The following is a 15,092-nucleotide window of genomic DNA, read 5'->3' as shown; positions in this document are numbered from 1 at the left end:
AGGAAAAGGGGAAATTCACCGGAAGGCGCCAGGACGAAGCGGTGTACCTCTACCGCCTCAACTTATCCCAGCCGCAGTACTTCCTTGTTATGTGTAAGTTGCTCCTCCCCCCTGCTCCGCTCCGTAACACGGTGAGACTATGTGATGAAAACAGCGGTCACCAAGACCGTAAGTAAATGGCTAAACACAGATGGTCATCATACTTGCTCCAAACTGATGATCAATGTCCCATACTCAGCAAATGTTACCGGTGTACTGGAAAGTGAAAAGATCAAAGAGAGGAAGTCCCAGTAGCATAAAATTAAATCCTTTATTCTTGGTTCAAATAAAATCAAACATGGATATTCACAGCAAAGACGATGTGGAAGGTGCTGAGGGCGCAGCACTAACTGGCTTACATGTTTCGGAAATGATCCGTAGTCATAGCCTGTAGTGCTGAGCCCCACACCTGTTTAAAAACAATTCAAACAAATGTGATAGGTTAAAATATACAACAACGCCCTCAAACTAAACCTGAGCACACCTGAATAGTAACTAGATGCCTGTACTACTAACACTAATTAGCATACTGAAAGGATGTAATGTTGATAGTAGAAAACTGGCAGTAATATATACATATATACATAAGTAGACAAAAAACATAAACGGAATACTGCAAAGTAATTAGATCAGGGACTGTATATGTATGCCTGGATCTTACCTACAAAAGTGTGATTTAAAATATGCAGAAAATTAATAGATATGTTCCACTGAACTAGATTAAAACTAAACAACTAGCCTGCAATAGTAAACCCAGATAAAAATGTGTATATCTAATCAAATGATAAGGTAGATAGTATATACTAGTAGTGCTAAGTGTATATCTAATCAAATGATAAGGTAAATAGTGTATACTGGGAGTGCCATGCTGACACCTTTGCTGCATAATGACATTCAATATACAATGAATAATAACTAAAGAAATGTCCAAACGGATAAGCCCAAAAAGTATATTAATGGGAAAATCTAATGCCATATAGATCATAAAATATGATAAACCCATTGAGATATATAATTAAGGCTATTCAATGTGGATGATTGTAAATGCCTATAAAATTCCAAATTCATATTTAGGAGAATCCTAGATATGGACAAGACTTAGATATATTAGTCATTCTGGGAACAAAATACCATAGGAAAAATTAGACAGTATAAGTGGGCAGTTGATAATTAGTCTAAGCTGACACCTACATGTTACTGGGTAAGATAAGTATAGATAATAGTTTGAAAGAAGGCATAAATATTAGTCTATGCCAGAACTAACATGCTGGAGAGTAAAATGACAATGGCTTATTCTTTTATACCCTGTAGTATAACTGCCTGGGTGAAGAGACATAAATGTATACCTGTTAGATATATAGATGTGTAAGATACATAATCATTGGGATCCACTGAACCAACCCACTATACTATCAGGCTACAATCTTACAGTAATTAAACACAATAACTCTCTCATTATATACTGGAGACAATCACTTAGGAGAATGTATACAAAAATATGTAAATATATATATGTGGCTAGTGTTGCGTGTAAAGTCTGATGCCAAGGCCTATCGCCACGTTATTGATGGTAATGTTGCACTAGACAGAATGGAATACTAGGATGCCAATATATAATGTATGGCAATAGTATGATAATAGTAAAGATAATACAATGTGGAAAATATATATATATATATATATATATATATATATATATATATATATATATAAATATATATATATAAATACAGTAGTAAAGAATGAGTAAATTCAGATGTTGTAAGGACTGTGCACCTAGTAAGTGTAGAGGGCAACATGATCAATGTTCATAAGAATTACTCCCAGAGATTTAAAACATCATATCTGGAGTTGAGTCCTACAGGTACCCGTGTTCCGAGTGTGAAAATCCAAAAGGCTTCGCGTCTGGCGAGGAGAATACCAATATCCCCTCCCCTAGTAGGTCTATTCACTTTTTCAATAGCACACCAGGTGAAGCCCTGGAGATTATTGTCATGATACACCCCAAAATGTTGAACAATAGGGGTTGATGCCCTCTTGGTGTTAAATGAGGACAAATGTTCTCTGATCCTAGTATTTAGGTCACGTGACGTGGGTCCAACATACTGGATTTTACATAAAGTGCACTCGATCAAGTAAATCACAGATTCTGTCTTGCAGTTCATGCAGGATCTGATCTCATATTCTTTTTTGGTTGCTTCACTTGCAAAACCTTTAGTGATTTTGACAAAATCACAGGGTTTACATTTCCGATGTCCACATTTGTACATGCCTGGGTGTTTAAGCCAGGCACTTTGCTTGGATTTATCAGACTTTAATAGTGTGGGTGAAAGAATAGAGCCTAAAGTGGGGCTTTTCCTAAAAGCACATCTTAGACCTGATTTCACAGTATCCACTAATTTCTCCTCCGCCAAAAGCAATGGGAAATGTTTGCGAACAATGTCGCATATCAATGGATATTGGACACTATGAGTGGTAACAAAAGTAACCCCCTGTTTCCTTTGCCTGGTGTCCTGTTTTGTTCCCAGCAACTTTTCCCTGGGAATGGTTTGAACCTGTTCCCTGGCTTTTCTTATGGCTTTGGGTGGATAATTCCTATCCCTAAGTCTCTTATCCAGTCCTCTGGATTCTCTCTGGAAATCAGTGTGCAGAGTACAGTTCCTCTTTAGCCTAGTGTATTCACCCTTTGCTATAGCAAAAGGGACATGTTTGGGGTGGCAACTGGAACCCAAAAGTAGAGAATTGCCCGAAATGGGTTTGCGATAGATAGTCGATTTGACTGTGCCATTATCTGTGGCCTCTAAAGTCAGGTCAAGATAATTAATGAATTTGTCATTAAGTTCATAAGTGAATCTGAGGCCAAACTCATTGTTGTTGAGAAAATTTATAAACAGAGAAATACTGGTTAGGTCCCCTGTCCACACAAAGAGGAGGTCATCGATGTACCTCCTATAAAAGGAGATACAATCTCTGTAAGGATTACTATCCCCAAAGATATGGCAAAGCTCCCACCATCCTAAGAATAGATTCGCGAATGATGGTGCAAATTTAGCTCCCATGGCAGTGCCACATCTTTGGAGATAGTAAACATCCTCAAACTTAAAAAAGTTGTGTGTAAGTAGAAAAGTGGTTACTTTAATCACATACTCGATAAAGGTCTCATTGTAATCTGACTCGTGTTCCAGAAAAAACGCTATGGCTTGTACTCCCACCTGGTGTGGGATGCTAGAGTACAATGAAACAGCATCCACAGTGAGCCATTTAAATCCATCATTCCATTCAATCTTCTCAATTAGATTCAAAATGTGTTTGGTATCTTTCACATATGAGTGGAGGGACATGACTATGGGTTGGAGAATGGAATCCAACCACTCAGACAAGTTGCCCAAAAGTGAGTCAACCCCACTCACTATGGGTCTCCCTTGGACATTGTCAAGGGTTTTGTGAGTCTTTGGTAGGTGATGGAACAAAGGGATTTTAGGAAAATCAACTGATAGAAATTCCACAGTGGTCTTATCCAGTATACCTAGTTCAAGGCCATCATCCAGAAGCTGTTTAAGTTCCATCTGGAACTGTACAGTTGGATCTCCTTTCAGAACAAAATAATCAGTCTCTTTTTGTAATTGCCTTAAGCCTTCCTGAATATATTGTTCCTTATCCATCACTACTACCATGCCGCCTTTATCCGAATTTTTAATAACCAGAGAATTATCGTCTCTTAATGACACCAAGGCTTCTTTCTCAGAAAGAGATAGATTGAAATTGTGTTTGGGTTGATTGTTTTTAAGTGTCAGGAGATCTTTCTCCACTCTATTATAGAAAGTTTCTATAACATTACCACGATTGTGAATAGGATAGAATTTGGATTTTTTCTTAAAACTGGGACCCCTGCTGACTCCATCAGTGGCTCTTATTGCCTCATGCTGGAGCTGCTGTAATGAGACCACATCACATATATGTTTGAAATCGTGGTTCTCAAAATTGATGTCGCCAGTCTGGGTCAAAGTTTGAGTCTGTGTCATAGTACAATCATTACCATCAGGATAGCTAAAGTGTTTTTTCAAGGTTAAATTTCGAACGAGTTTATTGACATCAAGAATTGTTTTAAAAAGATCAAAGTCATTTGTTGGTGCAAAATTTAAGCCTCTATTTAGTACATTGTATTGTGTCTTACTAAGTTGTTGTGTGGACAAGTTTACTACATTCCCCACTATCCTAGGATCCTCTACTTGTAACGTGTTTGTGGCCTGGGCTCTCTGAGCTGATACCTGTCTTGATTGTAATTGTAGTGTGTGCCATGGTGGGTTGTCCGTCTCCCCCCTCCTGTGGGTGCATCCCGTGCCTGGGGAAAAACCTGATTTAGGGTAAAGGGATCGGCCTGATTTTGTGTACGTGTGGCAGGGACTGATTCTATGTATACACTACGTGCTGAATTTGTTCCCTGTACTGTTCCACCTTCTCTATTGCCTGTAGAAAAATCCATATGCCCTGATCTAATTACCAGGAAAATTTACCATAAAATATGGCGTACATATCTTTATTGGTGTGAATCCAAGGGTTAGGATTCCCAGGATATTATCTTTTCTCCAAGATGGTTTGGAAAAAGGATTGTCAGCTAGTTCCTTAAAAGGACAGATTTCTGCTCTGTCTATTCTTTTGCACAAGCGTCTGGCAGATGTTCCAGACGTTCAGGCTTTGGTTAGAATCAAGCCTGTGTTTAAACCTGTTGCTCCCCCATGGAGCTTAAATTTGGTTCTTAAGGTTCTTCAAGGAGTTCCGTTTGAACCTCTTCATTCCATAGATATCAAACTTTTATCTTGGAAAGTTCTGTTTTTGGTAGCTATTTCCTCGGCTCGTAGAGTCTCCGAGTTATCTGCTTTTCAATGTGATTCTCCTTATCTGATCTTCCATACGGATAAGGTAGTCCTGCATATAAAGAATTTCTATCTATTTGGAGTTCGGAAAGAAAAAGACGGACACTCATCTTTACTTCATCTACATTGTTGTTCCTTTCAGCCGAATTACTTTCCTCCCATGGGAGAAATTGGAGAACAGTGATCCATTACTTGCAAGTATTTTTTTATTGTTACGGAAAATAATTGACATTTTGTTTCTTTTTCTTTTTTGATATACCTGTATACACATTTTTCAAATATAACGCTACACATCAATCATTGGATATCATTGGATAACATTGGATCAGTACGACTAGTCACATGACGTGACGTCATCATCCACGGATCACATGCTCCATAGCTTCTAACGGACACATACATAAGTTGTTGTTGTTATTCATAACAGAGTCACCTTTCTATTTCCCATTGTTCACTCTCCTCAAGTGACCATAAGATTGGTTTGCTACATATCAGCACATTTATTGTAAAATCAAGTTTCTGTATATTGTTGTTTTTAATATAGCTATCGCTACTTTTATATGTTATGAATTTCCTATTAGTCATTATTGTAATCCCGTGATGCCGGCATCTTAGACTTATATGAGTTTCTTTTTATCTGATTTTATTATATGTTATATATTTACCTGTTGATATTTGTTATCTTTTATTAAATTGACAACTTTCCGTCACTATTGGTATTTTTATTCACATATATATTCAACATCTTGATTAATTTTGCTATTTAATATATTATTATCACAATTTCACTTTAGGTTTGCTCCTTCCGGAGCGCTTATCCCACACCCACTTTCTTATTCACTGTTCAAGTCTATTATTGGAGATTATAATAGACTATTTAGGGATTTAAGCTTACACCTCACAAGATAGCACTCACACCACCCTCTCCTAGTCCTGCGTACCAAACATGGGTTTTTACCTAAGGTGGTATCTAACAAGAATATCAATCAAGAGATTGTTGTTCCATCCTTGTGTCCTAATCCTTCTTCAAAGAAGGAACGTCTATTACACAATCTGGACGTGGTTCGTGCTTTAAAGTTTTACTTACAAGCTACTAAAGATTTTTGTCAAACATCTGCTTTGTTTGTTGTCTACTCTGGACAGAGGAGAGGTCAAAAGGTTTCGGCAACCTCTCTTTCTTTTTGGCTAAGAAGCATAATCCGCTTAGTCTATGAGACTGCTGGCCAGCAGCCTCCTGAAAGGATTACAGCTCATTCTACTAGAGCTGTGGCTTCCGCTTGGGCCTTTAAAAATGAGGCTTCTGTTGAACAGATTTGCAAGGCGGCGACTTGGTCTTCGCTTCATACTTTTTCAAAATTCTACAAATTTGATACTTTTGCTTCTTCGGAGGCTATTTTTGGGAGAAAGGTTTTACAGGCAGTGGTACCTTCCGTTTAAGTACCTGTCTTGTCCCTCCCTTCATCCGTGTACTTTAGCTTTGGTATTGGTATCCCACAAGTAATGGATGATCCGTGGACTGGATACACCTTACAAGAGAAAACACAATTTATGCTTACCTGATAAATGTATTTCTCTTGTGGTGTATCCAGTCCACGGCCCGCCCTGTCATTTTAAGGCAGGTAATTTTTTCATTTAAACTACAGTCACCACTGCACCCTATGGTTTCTCCTTTCTCTGCGTGTTTTGGGTCGAATGACTGGATATGGCAGTTAGGGGAGGAGCAATATAACAGCTCTGCTGTGGGTGTCCTCTTGCAACTTCCTGTTGGGAATGAGAATATCCCACAAGTAATGGATGATCCGTGGACTGGATACACCACAAGAGAAATAAATTTATCAGGTAAGCATAAATTGTGTTTTTGCACTTTGTGGGACTCAGTTTCTAGGTCCCAATATTTTTTGTTTTAAATGTATTTACATGTAAAAAAGTGGTATTATAAATAATGTTGTCTAAATGTTACAGATTATACCTTTGGACATCTGATACTATATATCTTTGTTATTATTGCCATATGAACTGCCATAAAAAAAAGAAAGATAATAAATACATAAATTATTGAATTGCTGAGCTTTATTCTAAAGAGATAAAAAGCTATCGGTTACTTTATATCTAATTATCTCTTTTTTTTTTTTTTTACCCTTAACAGGTTTGTTTCAAATAAATACATGGCCAAGCGGCAGGGTAAAGATTATGATGTGGAATGGGGTTATGCATTTGACGTTCATCTTAATGCTTTTTATCCTCTTCTGGTCATCTTGCATTTCATCCAGTTATTTTTCATCAACCGTAAGTAACAACCTTTATTAAGGCCCTTTTCTATAGCGCGTTCCTATTTATAGCTTTACACATTTACATCTCTGTCTTGCAGATGTCATTTTGACAAATTGGTTTCTTGGCTACTTTGTTGGAAACACATTCTGGCTAATAGCAATTGGATATTACGTCTATATTACTTTCCTCGGATACAGCGGTAAGCATTTGCAGGCTGTTTTTCTTTTATTAGACAATTGTGTTAGCAAGAAATACGCCTGATAAAATGGCTTTGAAATGTTATTTTTAACCACTAACAATTTTGCAAAGTGGATGTATTTGTATGTAGGCCTGGTAACATAAATGTCTGTCTTGTAAACCTTATAAATGATACTCCTTAGTTACCAGAAAGCATTGCAGATTGCTATGGTATTGAAAGAGTTAAAATACTTATTCAATGTGAAATGAGAAAATACAAAGTAAAAATATTGCCAGTTGATTAGAGTGATGGTTGTATTAAGATTATTATAAAAAGTAAGACATACTTTATATGTTTGTTACTTTTTGAAAAAATGTAAAAAACAAACAAAACAATTTTTTTTTTGTCGTTTACTGCATTTGTCTGAAAATGACAAAGAACAAAATTGAACAAAGGCATGTGGCACACAATTCATGCGGTTAAAACCATTATTCTAAAGGCAGTAAGGGCTTCAAATTTACACTATTCAATAGCAATCCATTTGATTGATTCCTGTGTCAACCAATAGGTATGTAAGCTTCAATTTGCTCTTGGCCAATCCTGACCCAAGTAGAGCTAACACCAATTCACAGCTTTCAATACTCAGGGTATTCCTGCACAACAACACTCCCCAACAAGTAATAGCCTCCCACTGCTACCACTTGATCCCCTACCCCAAAAAGAAAACAGTCATTTCTCTAATTGCCTTTCACATGTGGTCAGTCTTCAGCTTCTTCAATATTTAAAATGAGCACTGTAGTCACAAGAGAGCTGACATGTTGAGAGTTGCATTCTGCCTCTTCTGAGCATAGGCAAAACAGACTTTGCTTCTCATGCATTCACTAAACCAGATCAAGTTACTCTAGAAGATTTGACATCAAGCTAGGTATGCTCTTTCTGTAGAGACACCCATACCCTTGTAGGGCTGGGACAGGAAGTAATGGACACTTCACAAATTAAGTTAAAAGAAAAATGCAGAATAATACATATTACAATTATTTCTACAAAGTATAACCCATTGCTAAGTGTTTTTTTATTACAACAATAAAATACTGTGTTATATCCCTTTTATATAAATTCTTTTAAGTATTTTCTCCTGTTAAGTGTAGTCAGTCCACGGGTCATCATTACTTCTGGGATATTAACTCCTCCCCAACAGGAAGTGCAAGAGGATCACCCAAGCAGAGCTGCTATATAGCTCCTCCCCTCTACGTCACACCCAGTCATTCTCTTGCACCCAACTAATAGATAGGATGTGTGAGAGGACTGTGGTGATTATACTTAGTTTTTATATCTTCAATCAAAAGTTTGTTATTTTAAAACAGCACCGGAGTGTGTTGTTCCTTCTCAGGTAGAATTTGAAGAAGAATCTACCTGAGTTTTTGTATGATCTTAGCCGGCGTAGCTAAGATTCATTTTGCTGTTCTCGGCCATTCTGAGGAGTGAGGTAAACTTCAGATCAGGGGACAGCGGGCAGGTTCACCTGCAAAGAGGTATGTTGCAGTAATTTATTTTCTGAGGAATGGAATTGACTGAGAAAATACTGCCAATACCGATATAATGTAAGTTCAGCCTTAAATGCAGTAGTAGCAACTGGTATCAGGCTGTTATGTATATATATGTTTACACTTCAGTATTCTGGGGAATGGCACTTCACTGGGATAATATTATATGCATATAACTTTTAGCCTACTTGCAGTGGGAACGACTAGCAGCAGGCTTTTTAATTATTTGATTTTAAACGTTTTGCTGGCTTGTTAAATCGTTTAATTATCTGAGGTACTGGGTGAAAAATTGTTTTGGGCACTGTTTTTCCACTTGGCTGTCGTTTATTTTAATTTAAGACAGTTCACTGAACTTCCCTCACTGTTGTGTGTGAGGGGGAGGGGCCTATTTTGGCGCTTTTGCTACGCATCAGAAATTCAGTCACAAGTCTGTTTCTCTCCCTGCATGATCCGGATCGTCTCTACAGAGCTCAAGGGTCTTCAAAAATGATTTTGAGGGAGGTAATCACTCACAGCAGACCTGTGAGATTGTGCTTTGACTGTGATAAAAAACGTTTATATTTTGTACATTTTTTTCTGCTATTAAGGGTTAGTTATCCATTGCTAATGGGGGCAATCCTTTGCTAAATTTATGCCTTTACCGGGAAAAATTTGGTTGTTATAATTTCTCCGGTTCATTGTTATTCAACTGTCATAGTTTTTTTCTGTGCTTCTTAAAGGCACAGTACGTTTTTCATATTACTTGTAAATTGTGTTGAAAAGTATTTCCAAGTTTGCTAGTTTAATTGCTAGTGTGTTAAACATGTCTGACTCAGAGGAATATCTCTGTGCTATATGTGCAAAAGCCAAGGTGGAGCCCAATAGAAATTTATGTACTAATTGCATTGATGCTACTTTAAATAAAAGTCAATCTGTACAAATTGAACATCATTCACCAAACAACAAGGGGGAAGTTATGCCGACTAACTTGCCTCACGTGTCAGTACCTGCATCTCCCGCTCGGGAGGTGCGTGATATTGTGTCGCCGAGTACTTCAGGGCGGGCATTACAAATCACACTACAGGACATGGCTAATGTTATGACTGAAGTTTTGTCTAAATTACCAGAACTTAGAGGTAAGCGAGATCACTCTGGGGTGAGAACAGAGTGCGCTGATAATAATAGGGCCATGTCAGATACTGCGTCACAATTTGCAGAACATGAGGACGGAGAGCTTCAATCTGCAGGTGACGGATCTGATCCAAATAGAGTGGATTCAGACATTTCAAATTTTAAGTTTAAGCTAGAAAACCTCCGTGTACTGCTAGGGGAGGTATTAGCGGCCCTGAATGATTGTAACACCGTTGCAATCCCAGAGAAATTATGTAGGCTGGATAGATACTATGCGGTACCAGCGAGTACTGACGTATTTCCTATACCTAAGAGGCTTACAGAGATAATTACTAAGGAGTGGGATAGGCCCGGTGTACCCTTTTCCCCCCCTCCTGTATTTAGAAAAATGTTTCCAATAGACGCCACCACACGGGACTTATGGCAGATGGTCCCTAAGGTGGAGGGAGCGGTTTCTACTCTGGCTAAGCGTACCACTATCCCGGTGGAGGATAGCTGTGCCTTTTCAGATCCAATGGATAAAAAATTAGAGGGTTACCTTAAGAAAATGTTTGTTCAACAAGGTTTTATATTGCAACCCCTTGCATGTATTGCGTCTGTTACGGCTGCGGCCGCATTTTGGTCCGAGTCTCTGGAAGAGACTCTTGACTCAATAACTATAGATGAGATTTCAAATAAGCTTAAAACCCTTAAGCTAGCTAATTCATTTATTTCAGATGCCGTAGTACATTTAACTAAACTTACGGCTAAGAATTCAGGATTCGCCATTCAGGCACGTAGAGCACTGTGGCTAAAATCCTGGTCAGCTGATGTTACTTCTAAATCTAAATTACTTAACATACCTTTCAAAGGGCAGACCTTATTCGGGCCCGGGTTGAAAGAAATTATCGCTGACATTACAGGAGGTAAAGGCCATGCCCTGCCTCAAGACAGAGCCAAACCTAGGGCTAGACAGTCTAATTTTCGTGCCTTTCGTAACTTCAAGGCAGGAGCAGCATCAACTTCCTCTGCTCCAAAACAGGAAGGAGCTGTTACTCGCTACAGACAAGGCTGGAAACCTAACCAGTCCTGGAACAAGGGCAAGCAGGCCAGAAAACCTGCTGCTGCCCCTAAGACAGCATGAATTGAGGGCCCCCGATCCGGGAACGGATCTAGTGGGGGGCAGACTTTCTCTCTTCGCCCAGGCTTGGGCAAGAGATGTCCAGGATCCCTGGGCGTTAGAGATCATATCTCAGGGATATCTTCTGGATTTCAAAATCTCTCCCCCAAAAGGGAGATTTCATCTTTCAAGGTTGTCAACAAACCAAATAAAGAAAGAGGCGTTTCTACGCTGTGTACAAGATCTTTTACTAATGGGAGTGATCCACCCGGTGCCGCGGTCGGAGCACGGACAGGGGTTTTACTCAAATCTGTTTGTGGTTCCCAAGAAAGAAGGAACCTTCAGACCAATCTTGGATTTAAAGATCCTAAACAAATTCCTAAGAGTTCCATCGTTCAAAATGGAAACTATTCGGACAATCTTACCCATGATCCAAAAGGGTCAGTACATGACCACAGTGGATTTAAAGGACGCTTACCTTCACATACCGATTCACAAAGATCACTACCGGTATCTAAGGTTTGCCTTCCTAGACAGGCATTACCAGTTTGTAGCTCTTCCATTCGGATTGGCTACGGCCCCAAGAATCTTCACAAAGGTTCTGGGCGCTCTTCTGGCGGTACTACGACCGCGAGGAATTTCAGTGGCTCCGTACCTAGACGACATTCTGATACAAGCGTCAAGCTTTCAAACTGCCAAGTCTCATACAGAGTTAGTACTGGCATTTCTAAGGTCGCATGGGTGGAAGGTGAACGAAGAGAAGAGTTCTCTCTTTCCACTCACAAGAGTTCCCTTCTTGGGGACTCTTATAGATTCTGTAGAAATGAAGATCTACCTGACAGAAGACAGGTTAACAAAGCTTCAAAATGCTTGCCGTGTCCTTCATTCCATTCAACACCCGTCAGTGGCTCAATGCATGGAGGTAATCGGCTTAATGGTAGCGGCAATGGACATAGTACCCTTTGCACGCCTACATCTCAGACCGCTGCAATTGTGCATGCTAAGTCAGTGGAATGGGGATTACTCAGATTTGTCCCCTACTCTGAATCTGGATCAAGAGACCAGAAATTCTCTTCTATGGTGGCTTTCTCGGCCACATCTGTCCAGGGGGATGCCATTCAGCAGGCCAGATTGGACAATTGTAACAACAGACGCCAGCCTACTAGGTTGGGGTGCTGTCTGGAATTCCCTGAAGGCTCAGGGATCATGGACTCAGGAGGAGAGTCTCCTTCCAATAAACATTCTGGAATTGAGAGCAGTTCTCAATGCCCTTCTGGCTTGGCCTCAGTTAACAACTCGGGGGTTCATCAGGTTTCAGTCGGACAACATCACGACTGTAGCCTACATCAACCATCAAGGAGGGACAAGAAGCTCCCTAGCGATGATGGAAGTATCAAAGATAATTCGCTGGGCAGAGTCTCACTCTTGCCACCTGTCAGCGATCCACATTCCAGGAGTGGAGAACTGGGAGGCGGATTTCCTAAGTCGTCAGACTTTTCATCCGGGGGAGTGGGAACTTCATCCGGAGGTCTTTGCCCAAATACTTCGACGTTGGGGCAAACCAGAGATAGATCTCATGGCGTCTCGCCAGAACGCCAGGCTTCCTTGTTACGGGTCCAGGTCCAGGGACCCGGGAGCGGTCCTGGTAGATGCTTTGACAGCACCTTGGACCTTCGGGATGGCCTATGTGTTTCCACCCTTTCCGATGCTTCCGCGATTGATTGCCAGGATCAAACAGGAGAAAGCATCGGTGATTCTAATAGCGCCTGCGTGGCCACGCAGGACCTGGTATGCAGATCTAGTGGACATGTCATCCTGTCCACCTTGGTCTCTGCCTCTGAGACAGGACCTTCTAATTCAGGGTCCTTTCAAACATCAAAATCTAATTTCTCTGAAGCTGACTGCTTGGAAATTGAACGCTTGATTTTATCAAAGCGTGGATTTTCGGAGTCAGTAATTGATACCTTAATACAGGCTAGGAAACCTGTTACCAGAAAGATTTACCATAAAATATGGCGTAAATACTTACATTGGTGCGAATCCAAGAGTTACTCATGGAGTAAGGTTAGGATTCCTAGGATATTGTCTTTTCTACAAGAAGGTTTAGAAAAGGGTTTATCTGCTAGTTCCTTAAAGGGACAGATCTCAGCTCTGTCCATTCTTTTACACAAGCGTCTGTCAGAAGTTCCAGACGTTCAGGCTTTTTGTCAGGCTTTGGCCAGGATTAAGCCTGTGTTTAAAACTGTTGCTCCACCATGGAGCTTAAATTTAGTTCTTAACGTTTTACAGGGTGTTCCGTTTGAACCCCTTCATTACATTGATATCAAATTGTTATCTTGGAAAGTTCTGTTTTTAATGGCTATTTCCTTGGCTCGAAGAGTCTCTGAGTTATCGGCCTTACATTGTGATTCTCATCTGATTTTTCATTCAGACAAGGTAGTTCTGCGTACTAAACCTGGGTTCTTACCTAAGGTATTCACTAATAGGAATATCAATCAAGAGATTGTTGTTCCATCATTGTGTCCTAACCCTTCTTCAAAGAAGGAACGACTTCTACACAATCTGGATGTAGTTCGTGCCCTGAAATTTTATTTACAGGCAACTAAAGATTTTCGCCAAACTTCTTCCCTGTTTGTCGTTTATTCTGGACAGAGGAGAGGTCAAAAAGCTTCTGCTACCTCTCTCTCTTTTTGGCTTCGTAGCATAATACGTTTAGCCTATGAGACTGCTGGACAGCAGCCTCCTGAAAGAATTACAGCTCATTCTACTAGAGCTGTGGCTTCCACTTGGGCCTTTAAGAATGAGGCATCTGTTGAACAGATTTGCAAGGCTGCAACTTGGTCTTCTCTTCATACTTTTTCCAAATTTTACAAATTTGACACTTTTGCTTCTTCGGAGGCTGTTTTTGGGAGAAAGGTTTTTCAGGCAGTGGTCCCTTCCGTATAAAGATCCTGCCTGTCCCTCCCGTCATCCGTGTACTTTAGCTTTGGTATTGGTATCCCAGAAGTAATGATGACCCGTGGACTGACTACACTTAACAGGAGAAAACATAATTTATGCTTACCTGATAAATTCCTTTCTCCTGTAGTGTAGTCAGTCCACGGCCCGCCCTGTTTTTTATGGCAGGTCTAAATTTTAAATTATACTCCAGTCACCACTGCACCCTATAGTTTCTCGTTTGGTTCTCGGTCGAATGACTGGGTGTGACGTAGAGGGGAGGAGCTATATAGCAGCTCTGCTTGGGTGATCCTCTTGCACTTCCTGTTGGGGAGGAGTTAATATCCCAGAAGTAATGATGACCCGTGGACTGACTACACTACAGGAGAAAGGAATTTATCAGGTAAGCATAAATTATGTTTTTGCTATCACTCTGATTAAGCAGAAATAGAGCCTATTTTTTTTTATTTACCTATGGCCGATTGTGGAATATTTCTTGCTACTATTTGGCCACCAAATATGATCAAACTATTGCAGTCATGTGGCAAATGGTTTTAAAAGCTTCCCTGGGTTCCCCTTTGTTCAGAAATAGCAAACATGCATGGCTTTGCTATTGGTTTTTGGCAATTAGAAGGCCCCTAATTACAGCTGTGCACCATACTTCTGAAATTCCTGGCAGTGAAGCGGTTAATCATTTTGCTTGTAAGGTTAAAGGGACAGTCTAGTCCAAAATAATTTTTTGTGATTCAGATAAGGCATGTAATTTAAACAACTTTCCATATTTCTTTTATCACCAATTTTGCTTTGTTCTCTTGGTATTCTTAGTTGAAAGCTAAACCTAGGAGGTTCATATGCTAATTTCTTAGACCGTGAAGGCCGTCTCTTATCTGAATGCATTTTGACCGTTTTTCACCACTAGAGAGTGTTTAATTCATGTGTCATATAGATAACATTGTGCTCACGCACGAGGAGTTACCTAGGAGTCAGCACTGATTGGCTAAAATGCAAGTCTGTCAAAAGAACTGAAATAAGGGGGCAGT

General features: G+C 39.9%; 1 protein-coding gene across 4 annotated transcripts in view; it reads left to right on the top strand.

Moving 5' to 3' along the window:
• UNC50 (unc-50 inner nuclear membrane RNA binding protein) overlaps positions 1-15,092 on the top strand; it is a 71,106-nt gene that overhangs the window by 27,565 nt on the left and 28,449 nt on the right. For all 4 annotated transcript variants that reach the window (XM_053707699.1, XM_053707702.1, XM_053707701.1 and 1 more), the window contains exons 4-5: positions 7,060-7,199; positions 7,282-7,383. In XM_053707699.1, coding sequence (XP_053563674.1) covers positions 7,060-7,199; positions 7,282-7,383 — 242 coding nt within the window. The remainder of the gene's footprint in view (positions 1-7,059; positions 7,200-7,281; positions 7,384-15,092) is intronic.

The sequence above is a fragment of the Bombina bombina genome, chromosome 3 (genome assembly GCF_027579735.1).
Source record: "Bombina bombina isolate aBomBom1 chromosome 3, aBomBom1.pri, whole genome shotgun sequence".
Taxonomy (NCBI): Eukaryota; Metazoa; Chordata; class Amphibia; order Anura; family Bombinatoridae; genus Bombina; species Bombina bombina.
Note: the sequence above shows the minus strand (reverse complement) of the source record. Positions and strands in the feature narration are given on the sequence as shown.